The sequence below is a fragment of the Scyliorhinus torazame genome, chromosome 7 (genome assembly GCF_047496885.1).
Source record: "Scyliorhinus torazame isolate Kashiwa2021f chromosome 7, sScyTor2.1, whole genome shotgun sequence".
Taxonomy (NCBI): Eukaryota; Metazoa; Chordata; class Chondrichthyes; order Carcharhiniformes; family Scyliorhinidae; genus Scyliorhinus; species Scyliorhinus torazame.
The window spans coordinates 170575066-170599906 of NC_092713.1; the positions used below are offsets into that span (position 1 = coordinate 170575066).

The window sequence follows — 24841 nt, forward strand, 5'->3', positions numbered from 1 at the left end:
TTCCCCTCCCCACCCCACTCGCATGCTTCCAAATTGCAAACAACAAAAAACAATAAAGTAAGAAAAAGATGCACTCACCCTCCATGTTCCTCCAACATCCCATCACAGAATCCCACTAAAACACATCAAAGAGGAGGGGTTCTCCCCTAACCATCCCCTCAAAAACAGTAGATCAAAAAGAACAGAGAAAACCCCCATCTCCTCACATTTCCTCGAGAAGTTTAATGTCCTCCCCCTCCTCCCAGTGCATTGTCTCTCAAAAAATCGATGCCTCCTCTGGTGTACCGAAATAATGTTTGCAGCCATTGTAAGTCACCCAGAGGTGGGCAGAGTACAGCATCCCGAACTTCACTCCCTTCTTGAAGAGGGCAGCCTTGACTCGGTTAAACCCGCTCTCTTCTTGGGCAGTTCCGCATCCAGGTCTTGATATACCCGGAGCTCGTTACCCTCCCAGGTACATCTCCTCATCTGCCTGGCCCACCGCAGGATCTTCTCTTTATCTAGGAATCGGTGGAGCCACACCACCATTGCCCTCGGCAGTTCATTCTTCTGCAGCATCCTCATCAGCGCCCTGTGCGCCCAGTTGACCTCAAGGGCCAATCGAACGCCCCCTCTCCCATCAGCTGCTCCAACATTTTGGCTACATTTGAGCCAGTGTCCGCTCGCTCGATGCCCTCTGGCATCCCAACAATTCTTAAATTTTGTCTACGGAAGTGGTTCTCCAGATCCTCCACCTTTTCCTTTAGTCACTTCTGGGTCCCCAGCATTATCCCAATCTCAGCCGCCAATGAGGTAAGCTTCTCCTCGTGCTCCCCCACCGCCTATTCCACTTTCTGGATTGCCTGGCTTTGGGCCTCTAGCCTTTGCACCACCCGATTGATCCCCACATTTAGCGGATCGGCCACCTTCGCCAGGTCGTCCTGAGCCTCCCTTCTTTGCTGGCTAAACTTGTCGTTAAGGAAGTCCACCAGCTGTTCTTTCAACTATTGGGCTGGTAGGGCTGACCCTTACCCTCCGCCATCTTCTCCTGTGTGAGACTATCTTGCTCTCGCAGCTCCTTCTTTCTCGACCAACTTCTGGTCCGCGAATCCATCCACTGACGCCACCAGTGGAACATAACTGTCTTCCACCACCTCTACACCATTTTCCACCAAAACATCCGCCCAGGTGAACACAGAGAAAATGATGAAAAAACCCTTTGAGCGGGAGCTGCCAAATATGCGACCACTCACTCAATGGCCACCACCTGAAGCCTCATAGAGCCACATTTCCGACCTCACACTTGGCAGGGTGCTTCCAGGAGGTGGAATTATCCTTGGGCTCCAGGCCCTGGACAATCCTTTCTTGGACTCCTTTGCTGGACTTTCTCTTACCGTCAGAATTGTGTCCCTTCGATGAGGAGGTTCCTCCAAGTAGGTCTCCTCTGAGCAAGGGTCTCCCAGGCTTTGATGTCTATGTTGCATTTCTTGAGGTAAGCCTTCAGGGTGTCTTTGAAGTACTTCCTTTTTCCTCCTCTTGATCGGGAGCCTTCCTCAAGCTCTGTGAAGAGGGTTTGCTTTGGCAGTCATGACCCTGACATTCTAAGCACATGGCCGGCCCAGGGTCTTGGTTTCGGATGATCATGGCCTCGATATTGGTGCTCTTGGCAGGGTGCCAAATTCCCCCAGAATCCTCATAATTTCTTCCATCCCTTCTAGTGGGTCCGAAACATATAGGAGCAGGTCATCTGCGTACAGCGAGACTCTGTATTCCACCCCTCCCCGGAACATCCCCTTCCAGCCTCTTGAGGCTCTCAGCGCAATTGCCAGCAGTTCTATGGCCAACGCAAACAGCAGTGGGGGGTGGGAGGGATCGTTGCCTCGTCCCCCGGTGCAGCCGAAAATACCCCAATGTCAACCTGTTCGTCCGTATGCTCGCCACGGGCGCCTGATACAGCAGTCTGACCCAGTCGATGAAGCCCCGTCCAAATCTGAACCACAAGTACCTCCCACAGATAGGTCCAATCCACCCGACCAAATGCCTTCTCTGTGTCCATTGTGACCACTACCTCTACTTCCCTACCCTCGAGGGGCATCAAAATCACATTCAGCAGCCTTTTAATGTTGGCCGGCAACTGCCTGCCTTAACAAATCCCGTCTGGTCCTCCCCAATCACGTCCCTAACCCTAACCCCTCTCTCCCTTGCCTCATTAAATGTCCTCATCAGCAGCGACCCCAGTATCCCAGAGAACATTTTATAAAACTCCACTGGGTACCCGTCCGGTCCCGGGGCTATACCTGACTGCATGGCCTTCAGCCCTTCTGCTATTTCCTCCAACCCGATCGGGGCCCCCAGCCCTTCTACCAACCCCTTGTCCACCTTCGGGAACGTCAGCCCTCCTAAGAATTGCCTCATCCCCTCGGACCCAGCTGGGGGTTCCGACTCATACAGCCTGCTATAAAACTCCTTATACACCTTATTAACACCTGCTGAATCTCCGACCAGGTTCCCATACCTGCCCCATCCCTTTCCCAATCTCCCTTGCTGCCTCCCTCTTTCTGAGCTGCTGCGCAAGCATTCTGCTGGCCTTCTCTCCATATTCATAAATCGCCCCTCTCGCTTTCCTCAGCTGCTCCACCGCCTTCCCTGTAGCTAACAAGCCAAACTCCACCTGTAGCCTCCTGCGTTCCCTTAAAAGCCCTGCCTCTGGGGTCTCTGCATATCTCCTGTCGACCAGAAGTATTTCCCTTATCAGTCGGTCCATCTCTGCTCTGTCTGCCTTCTCCCTGTGGGCCAGTTTCGAGATCAGCTCCCCTCTAACCACCGCCTTTAGTGCCTCCCAGACCATTGCAGCCGAGACGTCTCCCGTATCATTAACTTCCAGATAGTTCTGGATACATTTCCTCACCCGCCCGCACACCTCCTCATCCGCTAAAAGTCCGACATCCAATCTCCAGTGCGGGCGTTGGCCACCCTCCTTGCTCACCTGCAGGTCCACCCAGTGTGGGGCATGATCCGAGACCGTGATCGCTAAGTACTCAGTGTCCACTACCCCCGTCAGTAAAGCCCTGTTCAAGATGAAAAAGCCAATCCGGGAGTACACTTTATGCACGCGTGAGTAAAAGGATAACCCCTTCACTCTCGCCCGCCCAAATCCCTATGGGTCCACCCGGTTTGCTCCGTGGAGGCAAGATAGAGGGTTCCGGAGATGGCAGAGAGGAGGGATCGAGAGATTTGGAGATCTGTTTATAGAGGGGAGCATCCCCAGCCTGAGGCAGTTCGAGGAGAAATTCGAACTGACAGGTGGAAATGAGTTTAGATACTTCCAGGCGCGAGATTTCCTGTGCAGGCTGGTCTCAACCTTCCCGCTCTTACCACCAAGGGGGATATGGACAGGGTAGTTTCCAGAATGTGGGTGGGAGAAGGGAGGGTTTCGGACATTCACAAGGAATTCATGGGGTCAGAGGAAACGCAGACTGAGGAGCTGAAACACAAATGGGAAGAGGAATTAGGAGGAGAGATAGAGGACGGTCTCTGGGCGGACGCGTTGAGTAGAGTCAACGCGTCCACAACATGTGCCAGGCTCAGCCTGATACAGTTTAAGGTCGTTCACCGGCCCCACATGACAGTGACCCGGATGAGCAGGTTCTTTGGGGGTAGAAGACAGGTGCGCAAGGTGTGCGGGAGGACCAACGAACCATGTCCATATGTTCTGGGCATGTCCGAAGCTTAGCGAATTCTGGCAGGAGTTTGCGGATGTCATGTCCAAGGTGTTAAAAACAAGGGTGGCGCTGAGTCCAGAGGTGGCGTTTTTCGGAGTTTTGGAAGATCCGAGATTCCAGGAGGAGAAATAGGCAGACGTTTTGGCCTTTGCCTCCCTGGTAGCACGGAGACAGATACTATTAGCTTGGAGGGACTCAAAGCCCCCGAAGTCGGAGACCTGGCTAACTGACATGGCAGGCTTTCTCTGTCTAGAAAAAATCAAGTTCGCCCTGAGAGGATCAATGTTAGAGTTCGTCCGGAGGTGGCAGCCGTTTATCGACTTCTTTGGGGACAATTAACCGTCAGCAGAAGGGGGGAGGTGTTTAGTTTAGTTTAGATTAGGGTGTATGAAAGGTGGGACCAGTGAGGGAGGAAGACGGCCTTTGCACAATGTTTATATTTGTATGTACACTGTTTTCTTCTGTTGTTGTTATAAAACCATAAATACCTCAATAAAATGTTGATAAAAAACAAGAAGTGGAAGGATGACTCCCTTACATATGAGGATCTTAGAATCCCTACAGTGCAGAAGGAGGTCATTCAGCCCACTGAGTTTGCACCAATCCTTTGAACGACCACACTACCTAGGCTCAATCCACAATCCTATTCCTGCAACCCCACCCTCAGGGGAAATTTAGCGTGGCCAATCCACCTAACCTGCACATCTTTGGTTTGTGGGAGGAAACTGGAGCATCCAGAGGAAACCCACGCAGACAAGGAGGGAATATGCAAACTCCAGTTGCCCTAAGTCGGAATCGAACCCGTGTCCCTGGTGTTGTGAAGCAGCAGTGCTGACCATTGTGCCATCGTGCCACCCCAGGAACCCAGATCTTGATATCAGCATGGATGTTTCAGTTGTCAAAGACTCGTCTTTAGCTGTGTGAATGAGATGCTCGCGTTCATGGATTGGATACGATGTTGGATCTCTGCATCGATGACAACATGAGCAGAGACCTGGTTCCCCATGTAGGGGAAATGTTCCACGTTTGGGAGGGTTTCTCTGTTGAAATTGATGGAGGGAGACCCCGGATGTTGACCTGGGTTGGTAAAGGTCTTGAAACTTCTGGAGGTTGAGGCTGAGACCGATTCTTTTAGTATGCTTCAGCAAAGGCACCAAGCATTGCTTGCAGGTTCTCTTCTGAGAGAGTGGAGATTGTGATCCCATCCGCAACTGAAGTTCCACGAGCGATGTCAGTGTCGGGTGGCAGAGTAGCACAGTGATTAGCACTGTTGCTTCACAGTACCAGGGAGCTGGGTTCGATTCCCGGCTTGGGTCACTATCTGTGCAGAGTCTGCACGTTCTCCCATGTCTGCGTGGATTTCCTTATTCCTTATTGAGTGAATACGCCGAGAAGGAGGGTCTTTGAATATGCTGCCCGCTTTCCCAAGGCAGTTGGAGGTATAGACAGAGTCAATGGATGGGAGATGGGTTCGCGTGATGGGCTGGGCAGTGTTCACGACTTGGGCCGAGCAGTTGCCATACCAGGCTGTGATGCAGCCGGATAGGATGCTTTCTATGGTGCATCTGTAAAAGTTGGTAAGAGTCAATGTGGACATGCTGAATTTCTTTCGTTTCCTGAGAAAGTGTAGGCTCTGTTGTGCTTTTTGGTCGTAGCATTCTCTATCTCCCTCCTGTATTCTGACTCATCGTTTTTCGAGATCCGACCCACCACAGTTGTGTCATCAGCAAACTTGTAGATGGAGTTAGGGCCAAATTTTGCCACACAGTCATGTGTGTATGAAGTATGATACGGGGCTAAGTACGCAGTCTTGCGGAGCCCCAGTATTGGGGACTATCGTGGTGGAGATGTTCTTGTTTAGCCATGTTGTTTAACATGTTTTCATCTATATCTATAATTTTATCACAGTTTGGTTGCTTGAAGTGTTCTCTCCATCGTAGTCCAATGTTTTCTCTGTCTCTCAAAAGGGTTTCAGCCTCACTCTACGCTGGTTTGAGGCCTAGGGTATTGCATCCAAATATTGCTTTGGTGACACTGAAGAAGTCCTGGTGTCCTGCTTGTCAGTGAGGAGTTGCAGCTCCTTAGCTTTCTCAATCCACCACTGGTTCTTGATTTCCTGAGTTCTTCTTTGTACCTCAGCCTTGGCTAATTGATGAGCTTTTCTCTTTGCCTTGCCAGTGATGTTGTTTTTCCAGGCACAGAGAGCTTTCCTCTTCTTGTCGATGAGGTCTTGGATGGTGTGGACGTTCTCATCGAACCAGTCTTGGTATTTCCTGGTCTTGTAGCCAATGATTTCTTCACAACTCGAGATGATGGCTTTCTTCAGCTCTTTCCAGTTTTCTTCCACTCTATTAGAATGGATACTTTGGAGATTTTGGAGAACACATTGTTGGAAGATCACTAGCATGCTTGGCTCTCAAAGCCGCTCAACTTTGATTTTTTTCCTCAGTTGTTTTTTTTTCATCTTCAGCTGCTTCTGGTGGAGTTGATGGACATCGAGGAGTGGATGAACCAGTGGTCTACCTAGCAGTCATCTGCACTGGTCATTGCTTTGCTGATGAGGGCATAATTTTGGTCTCGGGATCGGATGATCACAAAGTCGATCATGTGCCAGTGCTTTCATCATTGATGTCTCCAAGAAGTCTTGAGCTTATTTTTTTTGGCGGAGCAGTGTGTTAGTGATGACAAGCTATTCCACGTATTTTGTGAGGAGAACCCCTTTGGAGCTGCAATTTCCAATCCTTCTTTTCCGATGGTTCCTTCCTAGATTTGGGAGTCCGTTCCAACCCTGGCGCTGAAGTCCACAAGGAGGATGATCTTATCTTCCTTGGAATGTTAGAGAGTGTGGTGTCCAGGATGGAGTAGATGCCTTCATAGGGCTTATCATTGGCATCAAGGGTTGGAATGTAGGCACTGACGAACTTTGCCCGCTGGTTCTTGGCAAGTTGCAGGCAGAGAGTCAGGAGGCGTTCATTGATACCGACAGGGAGCTCAGAGAGTCTGTTGATGAGTTTGTTCTTGATGGCAAATCTAATTCCATGCCTCCTGGGCTAATACTCGGGTTTTATTCTTCAGAAGAAGGTGTAACCGCCATTATCTTCCACCAGATGCCCTTCACCGGCTCTTGCAGGGCAGTGACATCAGTGTTGAAATGCATGAGTTTACGGGTACAAGGACAGTTCTCCGTCAAGTCGATAGTTTTGTTCATTATCCATAATTCATTATTCCAAATTCAATTTAACTTCGATTTTCTGACTGCAGGTAGATGAGCCGTATGTGCTGGTCCGAAGCTAGGGACTTCCAGATCACACCCTCTGTCATGTCTCGCCGCAGGACTTGTCTGTGCTGGATCCCTCTAGGTAGATGTCTGGTGTAGGACATCTTTTAACATGGCTATGCCATTGCACATCAACAGAGCCACAGTCCTTGACAGAGGGTAGGTCAATTTCCAGTGAGAAGGGAACTTCGACGACTGGGGAACTACCTAATGCTGCAGCTTACATCCGCCATCGCAGTTGTTGATGTCACACGAGTATCTTCTGCCTGATCTGCCATGGAGGACTTATTTTGGGTTGCGCTTTGTCTGGTTCCTCCTCTCTGACCTTACTGTCATGAGTGACCCTGCCAGGAGCTTAAGACTCCCGGCTGCATTGTTCTCGGAATCAACGGAATTCTCAAGCCTCTCCACCAGGGCAAGGTGGCAATCCAAGAAAAGGGAGATGGATAGTATAGAGGGACCGGACATTGTGGTGAGGGATGGCCGTAGAGAGGGACGGAAATTGTGGTGATGGATAGGGAATACAGAGGGACCGGACATTGTGGTGATGGGTGGAGAGTGTAGTAGGGGAAATGGACAATCTGAGCTACACATAGGACAGCAGGGAAGGGAATGCCTGGGAAGGGTTAACCTGACAATCTCTAAAACCCAAAATGTGAACACACGCAGGCATATTTCAGGTAACACATTTCCAAGCCTACAAATCGAAAACGTTCAGCCTGGCTCCAGCATGTCTGGGAAGGGCATTGTGCACCCACCCATATACAGGTATCAGGGAAATAGGGCACTCATCACCTCATTACTGGCTGATTGTCTAAAGGACGTTCCTATGTATTGCAAAGCAGATGGACAAGATGTGTCCACCGAACGATTAAAAGTGGAGTATGTCAATGTATCTGCGTCATCTAATCAAAGGAATGACTGTAACTTAATCAAACTGCCGGTATCAATAATTGGTTGTATTGTAGTACTTTGAATCACTTTGTATTCCTTTGAATCAGTCTGTACGATCCAAACAGTAGAAGATGTGTAAAACAGCTTTGTGTGGGCAGAGTGACTTGGACCAAGCTGCAGTTAAAGCGGGCGAGTTTTGTTCTCCTGCATGCATGTGGCATTAAAAGACGTTTTGTTAAAGTTTCATCTGGTCGGAAGAACTCGACTCGTTTAACTCCGCTAACAGAGAGCATCGAGGGACTGGACATTGTGATGAGGGATGGAGAGCATCGAGGGACTGGACATTGTGGTGAGGGATGGAGAGCATAGAGGGACTGGATATTGTGGTGAGGGATGGAGAGCATAGAGGGACTGGATATTGTGGTGAGGAATGAAGAGCATAGAGGGACTGAACATTGTGATGAGGGATGGAGAGCATCGAGGGACTGGATATTGTGGTGAGGAATGAAGAGCATAGAGGGACTAGATATTGTGGTGAGGGATGGAGAGCATAGAGGGACTGGATATTGTGGTGAGGAATGAAGAGCATAGAGGGACTGAACATTGTGATGAGGGATGGAGAGCATCGAGGGACTGGATATTGTGGTGAGGAATGAAGAGCATAGAGGGACTAGATATTGTGGTGAGGGATGGAGAGCATAGAGGGACTGGATATTGTGGTGAGGAATGAAGAGCATAGAGGGACTGAACATTGTGATGAGGGATGGAGAGCATCGAGGGACTGGATATTGTGGTGAGGAATGAAGAGCATAGAGGGACTGGATATTGTGGTGAGGAATGAAGAGCATAGAGGTACTGGACATTGTGGTGAGGAATGAAGAGCATAGAGGGACTAGATATTGTGGTGAGGAATGAAGAGCATAGAGGGACTGAACATTGTGATGAGGGATGGAGAGCATAGAGGGATTGGACATTGTGGTGAGGGATGGCAAGCAGAGAGGGACTGGATATTGTGGTGAGGGATGGCGAGCATAGAGGGACTGGATATTGTGGTGAAGGATGGAGAGCAGAGAGGGACTGGACATTGTGGTGAGCGATGGAGAGCATAGAGGGACTGGACATTGTGGTGAGGGATGGAGAGCACCGAGGGACTGGACATTGTGGTGAGGGATGGAGAGCATCGAGGGACTGGACATTGCGGTGAGTAAAGGAGAGTATCGAGGGGCCGGACATTGTAGTGAGGTATGAAAAGTGTAGCGGGCCAAGACATCCTGGTGCGGAATGGAGAGTATAGAGTAACTGGACACTGTGTTCAGGGATGGAGGGTATAGAGGGACTGGACATTCTGGTGGGAAATGAAGGGTATGGGGGACCGGACACTTTGGTGAGGGAGGAGTATATAGAGGAACGGACACCTTGGTGAGGGATGGGCAGTATAGAGAGACCGGACACTGGTGAGGGATGGAGTGTATAGAGGGACAGGCACTGTGGTCAGGGACGGAGAGTATAGAGGTTCAGAAACTGTGGTGAGGGATGGAGAGTATAGAGGGACTGGATGTTAATACACACTGGGCGAGTGCACGGTCAGTTCTAACCCCCACACACCACGGAGTCTCAACACAAGTGAATTAACCACAAATATTTTATTCAGGCATTTATGGTTTTATAACAACAAAAAATACGAATGTAAACAGAATTCAGTGCATAACACACCCCTCAATCTCCCACTGTTCCCGGCTAAACTAGCCAAAAATAACCTAACTTCCCCTGCCTCCCTTACTCCCTAACCCCTCCCCCCCCTTTTGAATCTGCTAACAGTTTAGTTTTCCGAAGAATTTGATAAACTGCTGCCAGCTCCGAGCGAACCCGAACATTGATTTGCGGGCCCTCCTGCACACCTGTCCTCTACCCCGAAAAACCTGCTCATCCGGGCCACTGTCATGTGTGCCCGGTGGACCACCTTGAATTGTATCAGGCTGAGGCTGGCACATGATGAGGTCATGTTGACTCTGCTCAGGGCATCCTCCCACAGACCCGCCTCTAACTCCTTTCCCAACTCATCTTACCATTTACGCTTTAGCTCACCTATCTGGGTTTCCTCCCACTCCATAAGTTCTTTATAGATTTCCGATACCTTCCCCTCCCTCACTCCCGTTCTAGAGACTACCTTGTCCTGTATCCCCTGCGACGGTAGAAGTGGAAAGGTTGAAACCTGCCTCCGCACAAAATCCCTCACCTGCAGATTCCCTCCCGGCAATTCAAACTGCTCTTCCAGATGCTCCAAACAGGGAAAGCTCTTATCAATAAACAGATCCCCCAGCCTCTCTGCCAGCTCCGAAACCCCCCATCCATCCTCCCCGTTACAAACCGGTGATTACCACAAATTGGAGCCAACACTGACGATCCCTCCACTCCCATATGCTTCTGTCACTGCCCCCAAACTCTCAGGGCAGCCACTACCACTGGGCTTCTGGAGTACCGGGCCAGCGAGAACGGCAGAGGAGCCATTACCAATGCCCCCAAACTTGTGCCCTTACATGAGGCCGCCTCCACCTGTTCCCACACCGACTCCTCCCCCACTACCCACTTCCTAATCTTGGCTATATTTGCCGCCCAGTAGTAGTTCCTCAAGTTCAGCAGTGCCAAACCCTCCCCACCCTTGGCTCCGCTCCAGCAACACTTTCCTTACTCGCGGGGTATTACCTGCCCACACAAACCCAGAGATCACCGCATTCATCCGCTTAAAAAAGTCCTTTGGAATACCTCATAGAGGTACTGGAGCTGTTCGGGCTTGGAACAGGGTTCACCTCCTGGGTAAAGCTCCTATACAACGCTCCCATGGCGAGTGTACGGACCAACAATACCAACTCCCGATACTTCCAGCTGCCCAGGGGCACCAGACAAGGATGCCCACTGTCCCCGTTGCTGTTCGCTCTAGCGATCGAACCACTAGCAATTGCGCTCAGAGCGGCAAAAAGCTGGAGGGGGATCCGAAGGGGAGGCAGAGAGCACAGAGTCTCAGTCTATGCAGACGACCTGCTCCTCTACATTTCGGATCCACAGAGCAGCATGGACGGAATCATCGCGTTCCTGAAAGAGTTTGGCGCCTTCTCGGGCTACAAACTCAACATGAGCGAAAGCGAGATCTTCCCGGTACACCCACAAGTAGGTGGGGCAGCCCTAATGGGACTGCCGTTTAAACCAGCCCGACACAAATTCCGCTACCTGGGGATCCAAATAGCCCATGACTGGAAAGGGATCCATGAATGGAGCCTCACCAGTCTGACAGAGGAAGTTAAAAAAAAACCTGCAAAGGTGGAACACACTCCCACTCTCCCTCGCGGGGAGAGTCCAGACGATCAAAATGAACGTGCTGCCCAGGTACCTCTTCCTATTCAGATCCATCCCGATCTACATCCCCAAGGCCTTTTTCAAAGCACTGGATAAACTAATCATGGCGTTCGTATGCGGGGGAAGAATGCTAGGATCCCAAAGAAGGTCTTACAAAAAACAAAATCCAGCGGGGGGGGGGGGGGGGGGGGGGCTTGCCCTCCCAAACCTACAACTTTACCACTGGGCGGCGACGGCCGAGCAAATAAGGGGATGGATCAAGGAGCCAGAAGCCGAGTGGGTGCGTGCGGAAGAGGCCTCCTGCATGGGGACTTCCCTCCGGGCCCTCGCCACGGTGGCGCTCCCATACCCACCCAAAAATCACTCCAGCAGCCCGGTGGTGATAGCCACCCTCCAGTCCTGGAACCAACTACGACAACAATTTGGCCTGACCAGAATGTCGGGTAAAGCTCCCATCTGCAACAACCATAGGTTCACACCAGCGCTGACTGACGCCACCTTCAAAAGGTGGGGACAGGACAGAAGGACACTGACAGTCAGGGACCTATACACGGACGGCAGGATCGCAACACTGGGCGAACAGTCAGAGAAATTCCAGCTAGCCGGGGGAATGAGCTAAGATACCTGCAACTAAAAAACTTCCTACGAAAGGAGACAGGGACATACCCACGACCACCACGACAAACACTACTGGAAGAGTTACTGGACGCAAGCATACTAGATAAAGGAAACTGTAGTGACATGTATGACCGACTGGTAGAAGGGCCGCCACCGTACTGGACGCAATAAGAATGAAGTGGGAGGAGGACCTGGGGATCGAAATAGGGTGGGGACTCTGGAGCGAAGCACTGCATAGGGTCAACTCCACCTCCACGTGCGCAAGGCTCAGCCTGACGCAACTAAAAGTGGTACATAGAGCCCACTTAACAAGAACCCGTCTGAGTAGGTTCTTCCCGGAGGTGGAGGACAGATGTGAGCGGTGCCAAGGAGGCCCAGCCAACCACGCCCATATGTTCTGGTCCTGCCCCAGACTTGTGGAGTACTGGACAGCCTTCTTCGAGGCAATGTTCAAGTTGGTGGGGGTGAGGGTGGAGCCGTGCCCGAAAGTGGCGATCTTCGGTGTTTCAGACCAGTCAGATCTATTCCTGGGGAGGAGGGCGGACGCCCTTGCCTTTGCCTCCCTGATCTCCCGACGTAGAATCCTGTTCGGCTGGCGGTCAGCAGCACCACCCAAAGCTGCAGACTGGCTGTCCGACCTCTCGGAATCTCTCCAAATGGAGAAAATCAAATTCGCCATCCGAGGGTCAGACGACGGCTTCCACAGAACATGGGAGCCATTCACCCAATTGTTCCGAGACCTGTTTGTGGCCATCAAACAAGCAGAAGAATAGCCAGGTAGCCAAGAAACAGGGGAGAGTAGCCAAAGCATGAGAGGGAGAGATAGACCGGGAGAGGGGGGGACGACAACTAAATCTAAGAGGAAGGAAACGCGAGCCACGGGGGGGACGGGGGGGGACGGGGGGGGGGGGGGGGGGGGACGGGGGGGGGGGGGAGAGAGAGAGAGAGAGAGAGAGAGAGAGAGGGGGGTAGAGGGAAGAGACGGAACAATAGAGGAGAGCCAGGGAGGGGGAGGAGGGAGGCAGGGAAACATTAACAAACTTAACGTCCACAGGAACAGAGAAAACGGGGAAGACGGGAGGGCCGCAGAAGCGGAAGTGCGCAGAAGCGGAACGAGACGACAACGGCAGCGAACTCCGTCTGGGAGAAGCAAGGGACGACAACACCACGAACAGATGCCTACTTACGTGTGTAAATAATTTTGCCAAGTGTACAGAGCTGCTGCTGTTGAGCGGGGGCATAATACCGTCCGATGGCTTCTCAGGGAAAATTAAAACGTCAGCAGCAGCAGCAACCCGTAAGTGAGTGGGGGTGAGTGCTCCGTTGGGAGGGTGTGGGAAGACTGAGGTGCGTGGGGTCACATCTAGTCAATTGCTATTGTATATTTTCTTTTTTCACTATGTTAATGTTCACTCTATTTTGCTGTGTTAGGATTATTACTATTTATTATGAAAAACTTTGCAAAACTTTAATTAAAAAAATATATTTTTAAAAAAAAAGTCCTTTGGTATAAAAATAGGAAGGCACTGGAAAACAAACAAAAATCTCGGGAGAACTGTCATTTGTACGGTCTGTACCCTCCCCGCCAGTGACAACGTGAGCATGTCCCACCTCCAGAAGTCCTCCTTCATTTGCTCAACTAACCAGGCCTGATTTAATTTATTTAGCTGCTCCCATCTCCATGCCACCTGAATTCTCAAGTATCGAAAACTCCCTCCCACCACTTTAAACGGCAACTCCTCCAGTATCCTCTCCTGCCCCCTCGTCTGGATCACAAAAACCTCGCTCTTACCCATATTCAATTTGTACCCCAAGAACTGGCCAAATTCCGCAAAGATCCGCATAATCTCCCCTATTTCCCTAAAAGGGTCAGAAATATATAGACGGTCGTCTGCATATAACGAGACCCTGAGTTCCACCCCCCTGGACTAGCCCCTTCCAGTCTTTGGACGCTCTCAGCGCCATCGCCAATGGCTCTATAGCCTTAGCAAACAACAGTGGGGAGAGGGGACATCCCTGCCTTGTCCGCCGGTGCAGTCTAAAACAATCGGAAGTCACCCGGTTCATCCGTACACTTGTCACCGATGCCTGGTACAGCAACCGAACCCAGTCAATGAAGCCCTGCCCAAACCCATACCATCCCAGGACCTCCCAGAGATAATTCCATTCCAACCGGTCAAAGGCCTTCTCTGCGTCCCTAGCGACCACCAGCTCCTTGTCACTGGCGGGGAGAGTACAGACCGTACAAATGACAGTTCTCCCGAGATTTCTGTTTGTTTTCCAGTGCCTTCCTATTTTTATCCCTCCCCTCGGAAGGCATCATGATTACATTCAAGAGCCTTCTAGCTTTGGTAGTTAGCTGCCTGTCTTTGACAAACCCCGTCTGGTCTTCCCCTATCACCCTCGGGACACAACCCTCTATCCTCGAGGCCAGACTTTTGGCAGCAATTTGGCATCGACATTCAGTAGGGAGATTGGACTGTATGACCCGCATTGCTTTGGATCCTTCTCCCACTTCAGGATCAACGAAACCGAGGTCTGTGAGATTGTTGGGGGAAGAACACCCCGCTCCCTTGCCGCATTAAATGCCTTCGTCAGCAGCGGGCCCAGCATCCCAGAAAACTTCTTGTAAAATTCCACTGGGTAGCCGTCTGGTCTCGGGGCCCTTACCCGGCTGCATGGCGTCTAATCCATCCACTGCTTCTACAATCCCGATCGGAGCTCCCAACCCCTCCACCAACCCTTCATCCACCTTCGGAAACTTCGACCCTTCCAAAAGCTGTCTCATACCTTCCACCCCAGCTGGGGGCTCCGACTCATACAGCCGACCATAAACCCCTTGAACACCCCATTCACCCCCGCTGGGTCCAAGACCGGGTTTCCCCCTCTGTCCTTCACTCTTCCTATCTCCTTGGCCGCCGCCCTTTTCCTGAGCTGGTGTGCTAGCATCCTACTGGCCTTCTCACCATACTCATATATCGCCCCTCTCCCCTTCCTCAACTGCCCCACTGCCTTCCCTGTGGATATCAGACTAAACTCCATCTGCAACTTCTGCCGCTCCTTCAACGGCCCCGCCTCCGGGGCTTCAGAATACCTTCTGTCCACCTGGTGTATCTCCCTAACCAGCCTATCCATCTCTGCCCACTCCACCTTCTCCCTATGAGCCCGTATTGAAATTAGCTCCCCCCTAACAACTGCCTTCAGCGCCTCCCACACCATCGCTGCCGAAACCACCCCCATGTCATTTATCTCCAAATAATTCTGGATAGCCTCCCTCACACCCCCTCATCCACTAACAGTCCTACACCCAATCTCCATTGCGGGCGCTGACCCCCTCCTTGCTCACCCGTAAATCCACCCAGTGTGGGGCATGGTCCAACAGAACAATCGACGAATACTCGGCATCTACCACCCCCGCCAGCAAAGCCCTATTCAAAATGAGAAAATCAATCCGGGAGTACATTTTCTGAATATTGGAGAAAAAAGAAAACTCCTTCCATCTTGACCATCCGAACCTCCACGGATATACCCCTCCCATCTGCTCCATAAACCCTTTTAGTTCCTTCGCTTCCGGCTGACACCCTCCCTGGCCTTGAACTCGACTGATCCAACCTCGCATCAATGATCGTATTAAAGATCCCCCCCATAAACTCTGCATCGTCCCAGTTTGGTGCGGAAATATTCACTAATACCACCGGTATCCCCTCCAGCTTCCCACTCACCATAACATACCTAACCCCGCCCCCCTCCGAGTCCACCACTATATTCCCTACTTCAAATGGCACCCGCTTATTGATCGCAACCCCTAGTTTTAGAGTCTAGCCTCAACTGAATTATCTGCCCAAACCACCCCTTCCTCAGCCTAGTCTAATCCACTACCCTCAAGTTCCTCTCCTGTAGCATTGCCACGTCCACCTTCAAACTCATCAAATGCGCGAACACGCAAGCCCTCTTGACCAGCCCATTCAGTCCTCTCAGGTTCCATGTGATCAGCCTGGTCGGGGGGCACAGCCCCCTCACCCCCGCCGATCAGCCATCACCCTTCTTAGGCTAGCCTCCAGCCCGCGTCCCACGCCTCCTCAGGTCTGCCCTCGGGTGTTCACCATCATCGACCTTCAATTTGTCTCCAACACCAGTCCCTCTCCTGTCAGAAGAACAATTCACCCCCTCCCTCCCATTGCAAAATAGAAATCTTAACCCTCCACAACAAACTGATCACCTGCTCGCCCCCCACTGCGCTTCTGTGAGTTAGCTGCCCAGCTATTCTGGTAGCCCCCGCCCATGGCGCCAAGCTTCCTACCCCCCACTGATCTCCCGCCCCCCCGCTCAAACATACATATGCAAAACATAACATTCTCCAACAAACACAAAGAAGAAAATTCCCCCCCCCCAAGAACAAAGTTTACCCGCATACAAAACTGAGCAACGGTCCAAACATTGGTACAAAAACAATAAATACAGAACCCAAAGAGAAACAAAATTTAGCAGCATCGGTTCAGAATTACTCATCCCAAGTTTAATGTCCTCCATCACCTGCCAGTCCCCTGTCTTTAACAAAGTTCATCGCCTCATCCGGTGATCGGAAATAAAGTTCTTGACCCTCGGAAGTGACCCACAAATGAGCTGGGTACAATATGCCGAACTTCACCCCCTTCTTGAAGAGGGCCGATTTAACTTTATTGAAACTCGCCCTTCTTTTGGCCAGTTCCGCACCCAAGTACTGGTAAATACGCAGCTCGTTATCTTCTCATTTGCAGCTCCTCGTCTGCCTGGCCCACCTCAAGATCTGTTCCTTGTCCAGGAGCCTGTGCATTCACACCACCATCACCCTTGGTGCTCATTCATCCGCGGCTTCCTCATAAGCGCTCTGTGCACCCTGTCCACCTCCAAGAGACGAGTAAGTGCACCTTCCCCCATCAGCTTCTCGAATAAACGTGCCACAAAAGCCCCTGAGTCCGATTCCTCGCTGCCCTCCAGAAGGCCAATGATCCTCAGGTTCTGCCTGCGCGACCTATTCTCCAGATCCTCCACTTTCTCTTGCAGCCTTTTCTGGTGGTACCTCATCAGCCTTAACTCCGCCGCCATCGTGGTTAGCTGGTCCGTGTTCTCAGCCACTGCCTCTTCCAACTTCTGGATCGCTTGGCCCTGGGCTTCCAATCTTTGCTCCACCCGGCCAATCCCCATCTTAATCGGGTCCGGGTACTCTTGTCTTTGCTTAGCAAAGCTCTCCTGAAGGAATTCTACCAGCTGCTCCGTTGACCACTGGGCCGACAATCCCAGTCCCTGAGCCTCCGCCATATTTTTCTGTGGTGCAGATTCCACTCCCTACTTTGCCCAACGATCCCTCCTTTTCAGACCACTTCTGGTTCACGAATCCATACACTGATGGGGACTTCTCCTTACCTCACCAATCTCCTATTTTGCCGATCAAATCCCCCATAAGTCGGGGGAGAAGGTCTCAAAGGTTCACCATGTGCGGGAGCTACAAATAAGTGACCACTCACTCCATGGCCGCCACCGGAAGTCCAAGTTTGAATTTTTTAAGGACTACCATCCATTAGAACTCCCAGGCTACAAGTCTTCCTCTGGGGAATCGCCTTCACATTGGAGATTAAGGTCTGTGCAATTCCATCATGCAATCGCCAAAGGGACTCTCAGTCTCCCTGAGATATTAGTGGAGTTTTCTGCCTGAGAGTTTACAGCAGGTTTTACACCCACTCTGCTTGGCTGGCCTGGATTTTGGCTGTTTCGTGAAGAGAGTTCTCAGACTGGGCTTTTCCCAGCCATTCAAACAGAGGATTTAACTGTTACAGACCTGGTGGGAGATCCTGCTCACAGCCTTTCAAACCAGTAGTTCCCTTCACAGATCTGGCTACTGTCGGCAGTCATTTAAATAGGAGTTCCTTCACAAATGGCTGGGAGCCTCTTAAATCGCCTGGCAGAGAGACAGCTGAGAGAGAGAGAGCCTTAAAGCTGCTTCGGGCTTGAATCTTTCACAGAACTAACAAAATTAAGCTTGCTGCTCCTGTTCCAGACGTTTCTGTAAAGCTCCACCAATCCCAAGCGAGAATCAGTCCAAGGCCCGAATTTCAAATGAGTTGACTGGCTGCTTGCCAAGTCCATCATCATAACATCACAGCTATGCCACAGAGCATACTGAATCAGAGGGGATCTGCTGGTTATGTCCACATAGCAGTTCGTAGCGGGAGGGGGTTCAGTTCCAAACCAAAAATTTGGTGACTTTAAAACCAGCCAGCAGGACAGGCATTAAATGAGAAACACAAAACAGAAAAGCATTTAGCAAGTTCCTTACATGGATAGTGTGCTGAGGGATCGAGACTATAGAGGGCCTAGACATTGTGGTGGGGGATGAAGAGTACAAAGCAACCGGACATTGTGGTGAGTGATGGAGAATATAGAGGTAGAATATGATGGAGAGGTAGAAAGTGATGGAGAATATAGAGAATATCGAGTTCTTTGTTCCTCTTTGTCTTTGGACCAGACATTGTGGTGAGGGATGGAGAGTATAGAGGGACCAGACATTGTGGTGAGGTTTGGAGAGTATAGAAGGACTGGACATCTTAATGGGGGATGGAGTTTATAGAGAGATCCGACACTGGTGAAAAAAAGGTAGTTTGCATCTGGAATGTTGGGCATATTAAATATTTATATTTTGTCCATAGGTGTTGTGAATGTAGGTAGGCAAAATTATTTGGCAAAGGGGAGTTGAGATAAGAATTCAGTCATTAAATATTTTACCTTGATCACCATCTCAAAAGTGAAGACCCCGGTGAACACGTAGTCAAAGTACCTGAGCACCTGAGAGAGAATGAGAGAGACGGTCAGTGAACAGGACTCCTTGTTAGAAAACACATGATTTTATTAATTTTTTTTTTCTGTTTCTCCTTTCTGCCCGTCCTCTACTTCCCAAACATTGGGGCAAGAGGTCTAACTGAACTCTGCTGTTTCTGAACTATTTCCAAGGGTACCTGTAGATACCTGCACCTTCTCATTTTCTCTCCTGTCTCTAAATGGGTCTATCTCATGCCGTCCCAATATTCAAATCAAAACAGACCACTCAATATGAGTGTTGTGTTCTATGGCTCTCCAATCATGAAGACGGACATAGAACATGAGCGTGTGGTTGTAACAAATATTTATTTTTAACACGTGGGGAGGTAACCAACAAACTTATATATAGACGATTATATCTAAGTTACTGTAGAGCTAAGGTGAGATGCGACTGTCTTGTTCGTTCTGCTACCAAGTGCCCCTATCTCGTCCGTCCCCCGAAATAAATTACTATTTTTAAGTTGATTTGAATTACTATTTTTTAAATTTAACTTAGATTACTATTTTAAAGTTGATTTGAATTACTAATTTTTAAATTTTTTTATCTCACTTGAATAACTATTTTGGGTTGATTTAAATTACTATTTTTAAGTTGATTTAAATAACTTTTAATTTTAATTAAATAACTTTTTAAATTTCAATTAAATAACTATTTAATTTGTTGTTAGATCAAGCAAGATAAATACTCAGGGATAAAGCTAATTAAATAGTATACAGGAGATTGGGTATAATCCGACACAAAAACAACTTTCTAAAGTTTAATTTCAAAAGTTTAATTTCAAAAGTTTAATTTAAAGGAATAAATCATGGCAGGACAGCTTCAAGGTGTGGTCTGCTCCTCTTGCTCCATGTGGCAGGCTGGGGACAGTTCCAGTCCCCAGGGTCAGCATGTGTACAGGAAGTGTCTCCAGTTACAGCCCCTGAAAGCTCGAGTTTCAGAGCTGGAGTGGTGGCTGGAGACACTGTGGAGCATCCACGAGTTAGAGAGTATCGTGGATAGCACGTATAGAGAGGTGGTCACACCACAGGCTCAGACTCCGCAGGCAGGAAGGGAATGGGTGACCACCAGACAGAGCAAGAGAGCGAGGCAGGTAGTGCAGGAATCTCTGGTGGCCATTCCCCTGCAGAACAGATATACCGCTTTGGATACTGTTCAGGGGAATGGCTTCTCAGGGGAAAACAGCAACAGCCAAACTCGTGGCACCATGGTTGATTCTGCTGCAGAGGGGAGGGGTGATAAATGTGATAGTGCAATAGTTTTAGGGGATTCAATTGTAAGGGGAATAGACAGGCATTTCTGTGGCCGCAAACGAGACTCTAGGATGGTATGTTGCCTCCCTGGTGCTCGGGTCAAGGATGTCTCGGAGCGGGTACAGGACATTCTGGAGAGTGAGGATGAACAGCCAGTGGTCGTGGTACACATCGGTACAAACGACATAGACAATAAAAGGGATGAGGTTCTAAAAGCAGAATACAGGGAGCTCGGAAGGAAGTTAAGAAATCGGACCTCAGGATTACTACCAGTGCCACGTGCTAGTCAGAGTAGAAATGACAGGATATATAGGATGAATACGTGGCTGAAGGGATGGTGTCAGGGGGAGGGTTTCAGATTCCTGGGGCATTGGGACCGGTTCTGGGGGAGGTGGGACCGGTACAAACTGGACAGTTTACACCTGGGCAGGACTGGAACTGATGTCCTAGGGGGGCTATTTGTTAGAGCGGTTGGGGAGTGTTTAAACTAATGTGGCAGGGGGATGGGAACCGATGCAGGAAGTCGGAAGGTAGTAAAACAGGGACAGAAACAAAAGGCAGTAAGGGGGAAAGTGTAAGGCAGAGAAGCCATAGTGAAAAATCAAAAAGGGCGACAGTACAAGGTACAGTGACTGAGGGGAGCTCAGTGAATAGGCCCAGTAATACTAAAAGGAATAAAACAGGAAGTAAAAACATAAATGGAAAGCGACGCGGCAGGTTGTTGCATGAAGATATGGGTTTCAACAACTAGGAAAATTAGGAGAAACGTTAAGAGGAAAAATAACTTACGAGAGGTTACTGATCAATGTGTTAAGATTCAAAACAGTGGTGGCGAAGGTGCTTTCAAAGGTGGTGGGGGTCCGGGTCGAGCCAGGCTGGGGGCTGGCTATATTCGGGGTTGCAGAAGAGCCGGGAGTGCAGGAGGCGAGAGAGGCTGATGTTTTGGCCTTTGCGTCCCTAGTAGCCCGGCGAAGGATACTGCTTATGTGGAAGGAAGCCAAGCCTCCGGGCGTGGAGACCTGGATAAACGACATGGCAGGGTTTATAAAACTGGAACGGATAAAGTTTGCACTAAGGGGTTCGGCTCAGGGGTTCACCAGGCGGTGGCAACTGTTCATTAACTACCTCGCAGAACGATAAAGGAAATGGGAAGGTAACAGCAGCAACCCAGGGGGGAGGGGGGGGGGGGGGAGGGCTCAGGTGGGTCCTCAGGGGTGTTTTTGTAAAGATATTGGTACTTGGTTATGTATATTGAATTGCTGAGTTTATTATTTGGGAGAGCCATTATTTTTGTTATGGCAGTTGCCATTTAGTTTATATATTATTTATTTATTTGTTAAAATACGGTCACGGTTATTTATATTGTTTTGCTGTTGTAAAAAAGGGGAAAAACCTTTGTATTGTTTTGTATGGCCGAAAAAGTTGAATAAAATATATTTTTTTAAAAAAGATTCAAAACAGAGGTATAAAAGCCATCATAAGTGTACTTTACCTGAATGCTCGTAGTATTCGGAATAAGGTAAATGAGTTGATGGCGCAAATCATCGTGAATGACTATGATTTAGTGGCCATTACTAAAACATGGTTAAAGGATAGTCACAACTGGGAGTTAAATATCCAAGGGTATCAAACTATTTGGAAGGACAGAGTGGATGATAAGGGAGGTGATGTAGCTCTGTTATTTCCGGATGATATCCGGGCAATAGTAAGGGATGACGTCGGTGCTATGGAGGATAAGGTTGAGTCCATTTGGGTGGAAGTCAGGAATAGTAAAGCAAAATCGTCACTGATAGGAGTAGCCTATAGGCCACCAAATAGTAACAGTATGGTGGGGCAGGCAATAAAGAAAGAAATAACTGATGCATGTAGAAATGGGGGATTTTAATCTACATGTCGATTGGTTTAACCAGGTCGATCAAGGCAGCCTTGAGGTGGAGTTTATAGAATGTATCCGCGATAGTTTCCGAGAACAGTATGTAATGGAACACACGAGGGAACAAGCCATCCTAGATCTGGTCCTGTGTAATGAGACAGGATTAATTAATGATCTCATAGTTCGGGATCCTCTCGGAAGGAGCGATCACAATATGGTGGAATTTAAAATACAGATGGAAGGTGAGAAGGTAAAATCAAACACTCGTGTTTTGTGCTTAAACAAAGGAGATTACAATGGGATGAGAGAAGAGCTAGCTAAGGGGAGCAAAGACTTTGTGGTGAAACAGTTAAGGAACAATGGAGAAACTTCCAAGCGATTTTTCACAGTGCTCAGCAAAGGTTTATACCAACAAAAAGGAAGGATGATAGACAGAAGGAAAATCGACCGTGGATATCTAAGGAAATAAGGGAGAGTATCAAATTGAAGGAAATAGCATACAAAGTGGCAAAGATTAGTGGGAGACTAGAGAACTGGGAAATCTTTAGGGGGCTGGCACTGTACTCGTTGGAATTTAGAAGGATGCGGGGGGATCTTATAGAAACATGTTAAATTATGAAGGGAATAGATCGGATAGAGCGGGCAGATTGTTTCCACTGGCGGGTGAAAGCAGAACTAGGGGGCATAGCCTCAAAAAAATGGGAAGTATATTTAGGATTGAGCTTAGGAGGAACTTCTTCACCCAAAGGATTGTGAATCTATGGAATTCCTTGCCCAGCGAAGCAGTTGAGGCTCCTTCATTAAATGTTTTTAAGATAAAGATAGATAGATTTTTGAAGAATAAAGGGATTAAGGGTTATGGTGTTCGGGCCGGAAAGTGGAGCTGAGTCCACAAAAGATCAGCCATGATCTCATTGAATAGCAGAGCAGGATCGAGGGGCCAGATGACCTACTCCTGTTCCTAGTTCTTATGTTCTTATATACATGTGGTTCCATGTGTGTCTGGTTCCACCTATTGGCAGGAGGTCATGACTGCCACCACATGTATTGTTCATCAGCTATATACATTGATATTGTTATACACAGTTATATACATTGGTGCAACTATGTACAGTTATATACAGATATACATATCACCGCAATGGGATTCTCAGTCAGAAACAAAATAGATTCCGGGGGCACACATGACCTGCACTGTAAATGACTGGGATTCAATATATGCAAATAGCTTGTATGTACCTATCCTCCATTCAATGTGTTTTGCCATAGATTGACTTTGTTTTTTGCAATGTTCTCTCCTTTTAAAAAAAATAAATGGTAGCCTTTAATCAAATGTAATAATCAGTTCGCAATTGGAAAAGCTGCTCTTCATTGTCTGTCAATTTGTGAAATTTCTCTTTTGGTGCCCAACATGTGCAACCAGGTCTTGCTTCTGACCCTTTACATTTGCAGTCTTAGTATTTAGGTTTCTTGGTTTTCTCTGCCCCAACTGCTCTGTAATAGATAATATTGTTTGTTAATTTCGTTCGGTTGGGAAGGCTTACCTTGTTCAGACTTGAACCTGAACCTTCATCAGGTCACTGTTAATCTCCCCCCCCAACTGCTGAATCAACTGCTCTATTTCCAGTGTTCAATTTATATTTTCATTATTGTTTTGCTGAGAGTCTATAATGATGCTTAGAGACTTAATTAATGAACAAGTGATTCATTTATAACAATTTTATTAGTGTCACAAGTAGGCTTACATAAACACTACAATGAAGTTACTGTGAAAATTCCCTAGTCGCCACACTACGGTGCTGTGAAGCAACAGTGCTAACCACTGTGCTACCATGCCACCCATTACAAGAAGCCTTACAACACCAGGTTAAAGTCCAACAAAGCTAGTGATTCAAAACAGACCTGTTGGACTTTAACCTGGTGTTGTAAGACTTCTTACTGTGCTCACCCCAGTCCAACGCCGGCGTCTCCACATCATGCCCATTACAAGGATCTACAAGTGGAGCAGCATGTCTGCAGCTAGTCTGGAATGCCTCTTGCCTAAGAAAACTCCTCCCACTTTGGTGACTCCCCAGGGGGTGGAATACTTGAATGGGTCCCACATTGCGCACATCATTCCTAGCTGAGCTACTTGGCTGAGAGCGAACGCCACACAAAAGGAAAGGGAACCCGGCTTTGTGTATTCAGAATCAGTAAGGCCATCTGCTCCTTTTCATTAACGCGATCTGTAAGTGTGATTAGCTCCCATGTAGCTCACAAGCTACACCAGCTAACTTGGTCAAATCCAGTTGGTATCACTGGAGAGTAATTGCCTGGGCTGCTTCCGCATTGCTGCTCCCTAGCCACTCGCATCACATCGGAAACATTGATATGTTTGCTCCGATTCACTCAGGCTGGAGTTACACGAGTCACAGCCGTAAGAATCTTTGTTGCTCCTCAGAGCCCGTCGTGCCCCCAGAATCCAGTCCCATCCTTTGAACTTAGTGGCGATATGACCAGCAGAATGACAAGAGATCTGACAGTGATTATCTCCTGGCCACTGATTGTGTCGTCTTAACCTGATTCTGTGTGGAGAGCCTTGTAGAAAGCAGTCCATTATCTGCAACTCCAGCTTCAGGCCATATGTATGAAACCAAACTGTCCAAAGAATGTCTTCTCCCTCACCAGGCTCAATTATCCTTAAAGGGGATGTTCTTATAGGATTCATAGCTTTGCTAGGGTCCTGAGCCTGCATTATTCTGCAGCTGACATATCAGCACCAAACTCCCTTCGACAGGATGAATAGATTCTGTTCCATTAACATTACACGCTCTCTGCTGTGCTGGTGGTCTTTGTTCACTGTAGTATAGGTTTGCTGCATAGATGATAGTAGATGCAGTATCATAGAATTCCTGCAGTGCAGAAGGAGGCCATTTGGCCCATCGGGTCTGCACTGCCCTCCGAAAGAGCACCCATGCAGGCCCACTACCCTGCCCCCATCCCCGCAGCCCCACTCAACCTGCACATTCCTGGACACTAAGGGGC

General features: G+C 49.0%; 1 protein-coding gene across 1 annotated transcript in view; it reads right to left on the bottom strand.

The window, feature by feature from the left end:
• Nucleotides 1-24841, bottom strand: part of LOC140426708 (probable voltage-dependent R-type calcium channel subunit alpha-1E) — a 1526345-nt gene that overhangs the window by 270098 nt on the left and 1231406 nt on the right. The window contains exon 25 of the mRNA XM_072511794.1: nucleotides 18601-18660. Within this exon, the coding sequence (XP_072367895.1) occupies nucleotides 18601-18660 (60 nt within the window). The remainder of the gene's footprint in view (nucleotides 1-18600; nucleotides 18661-24841) is intronic.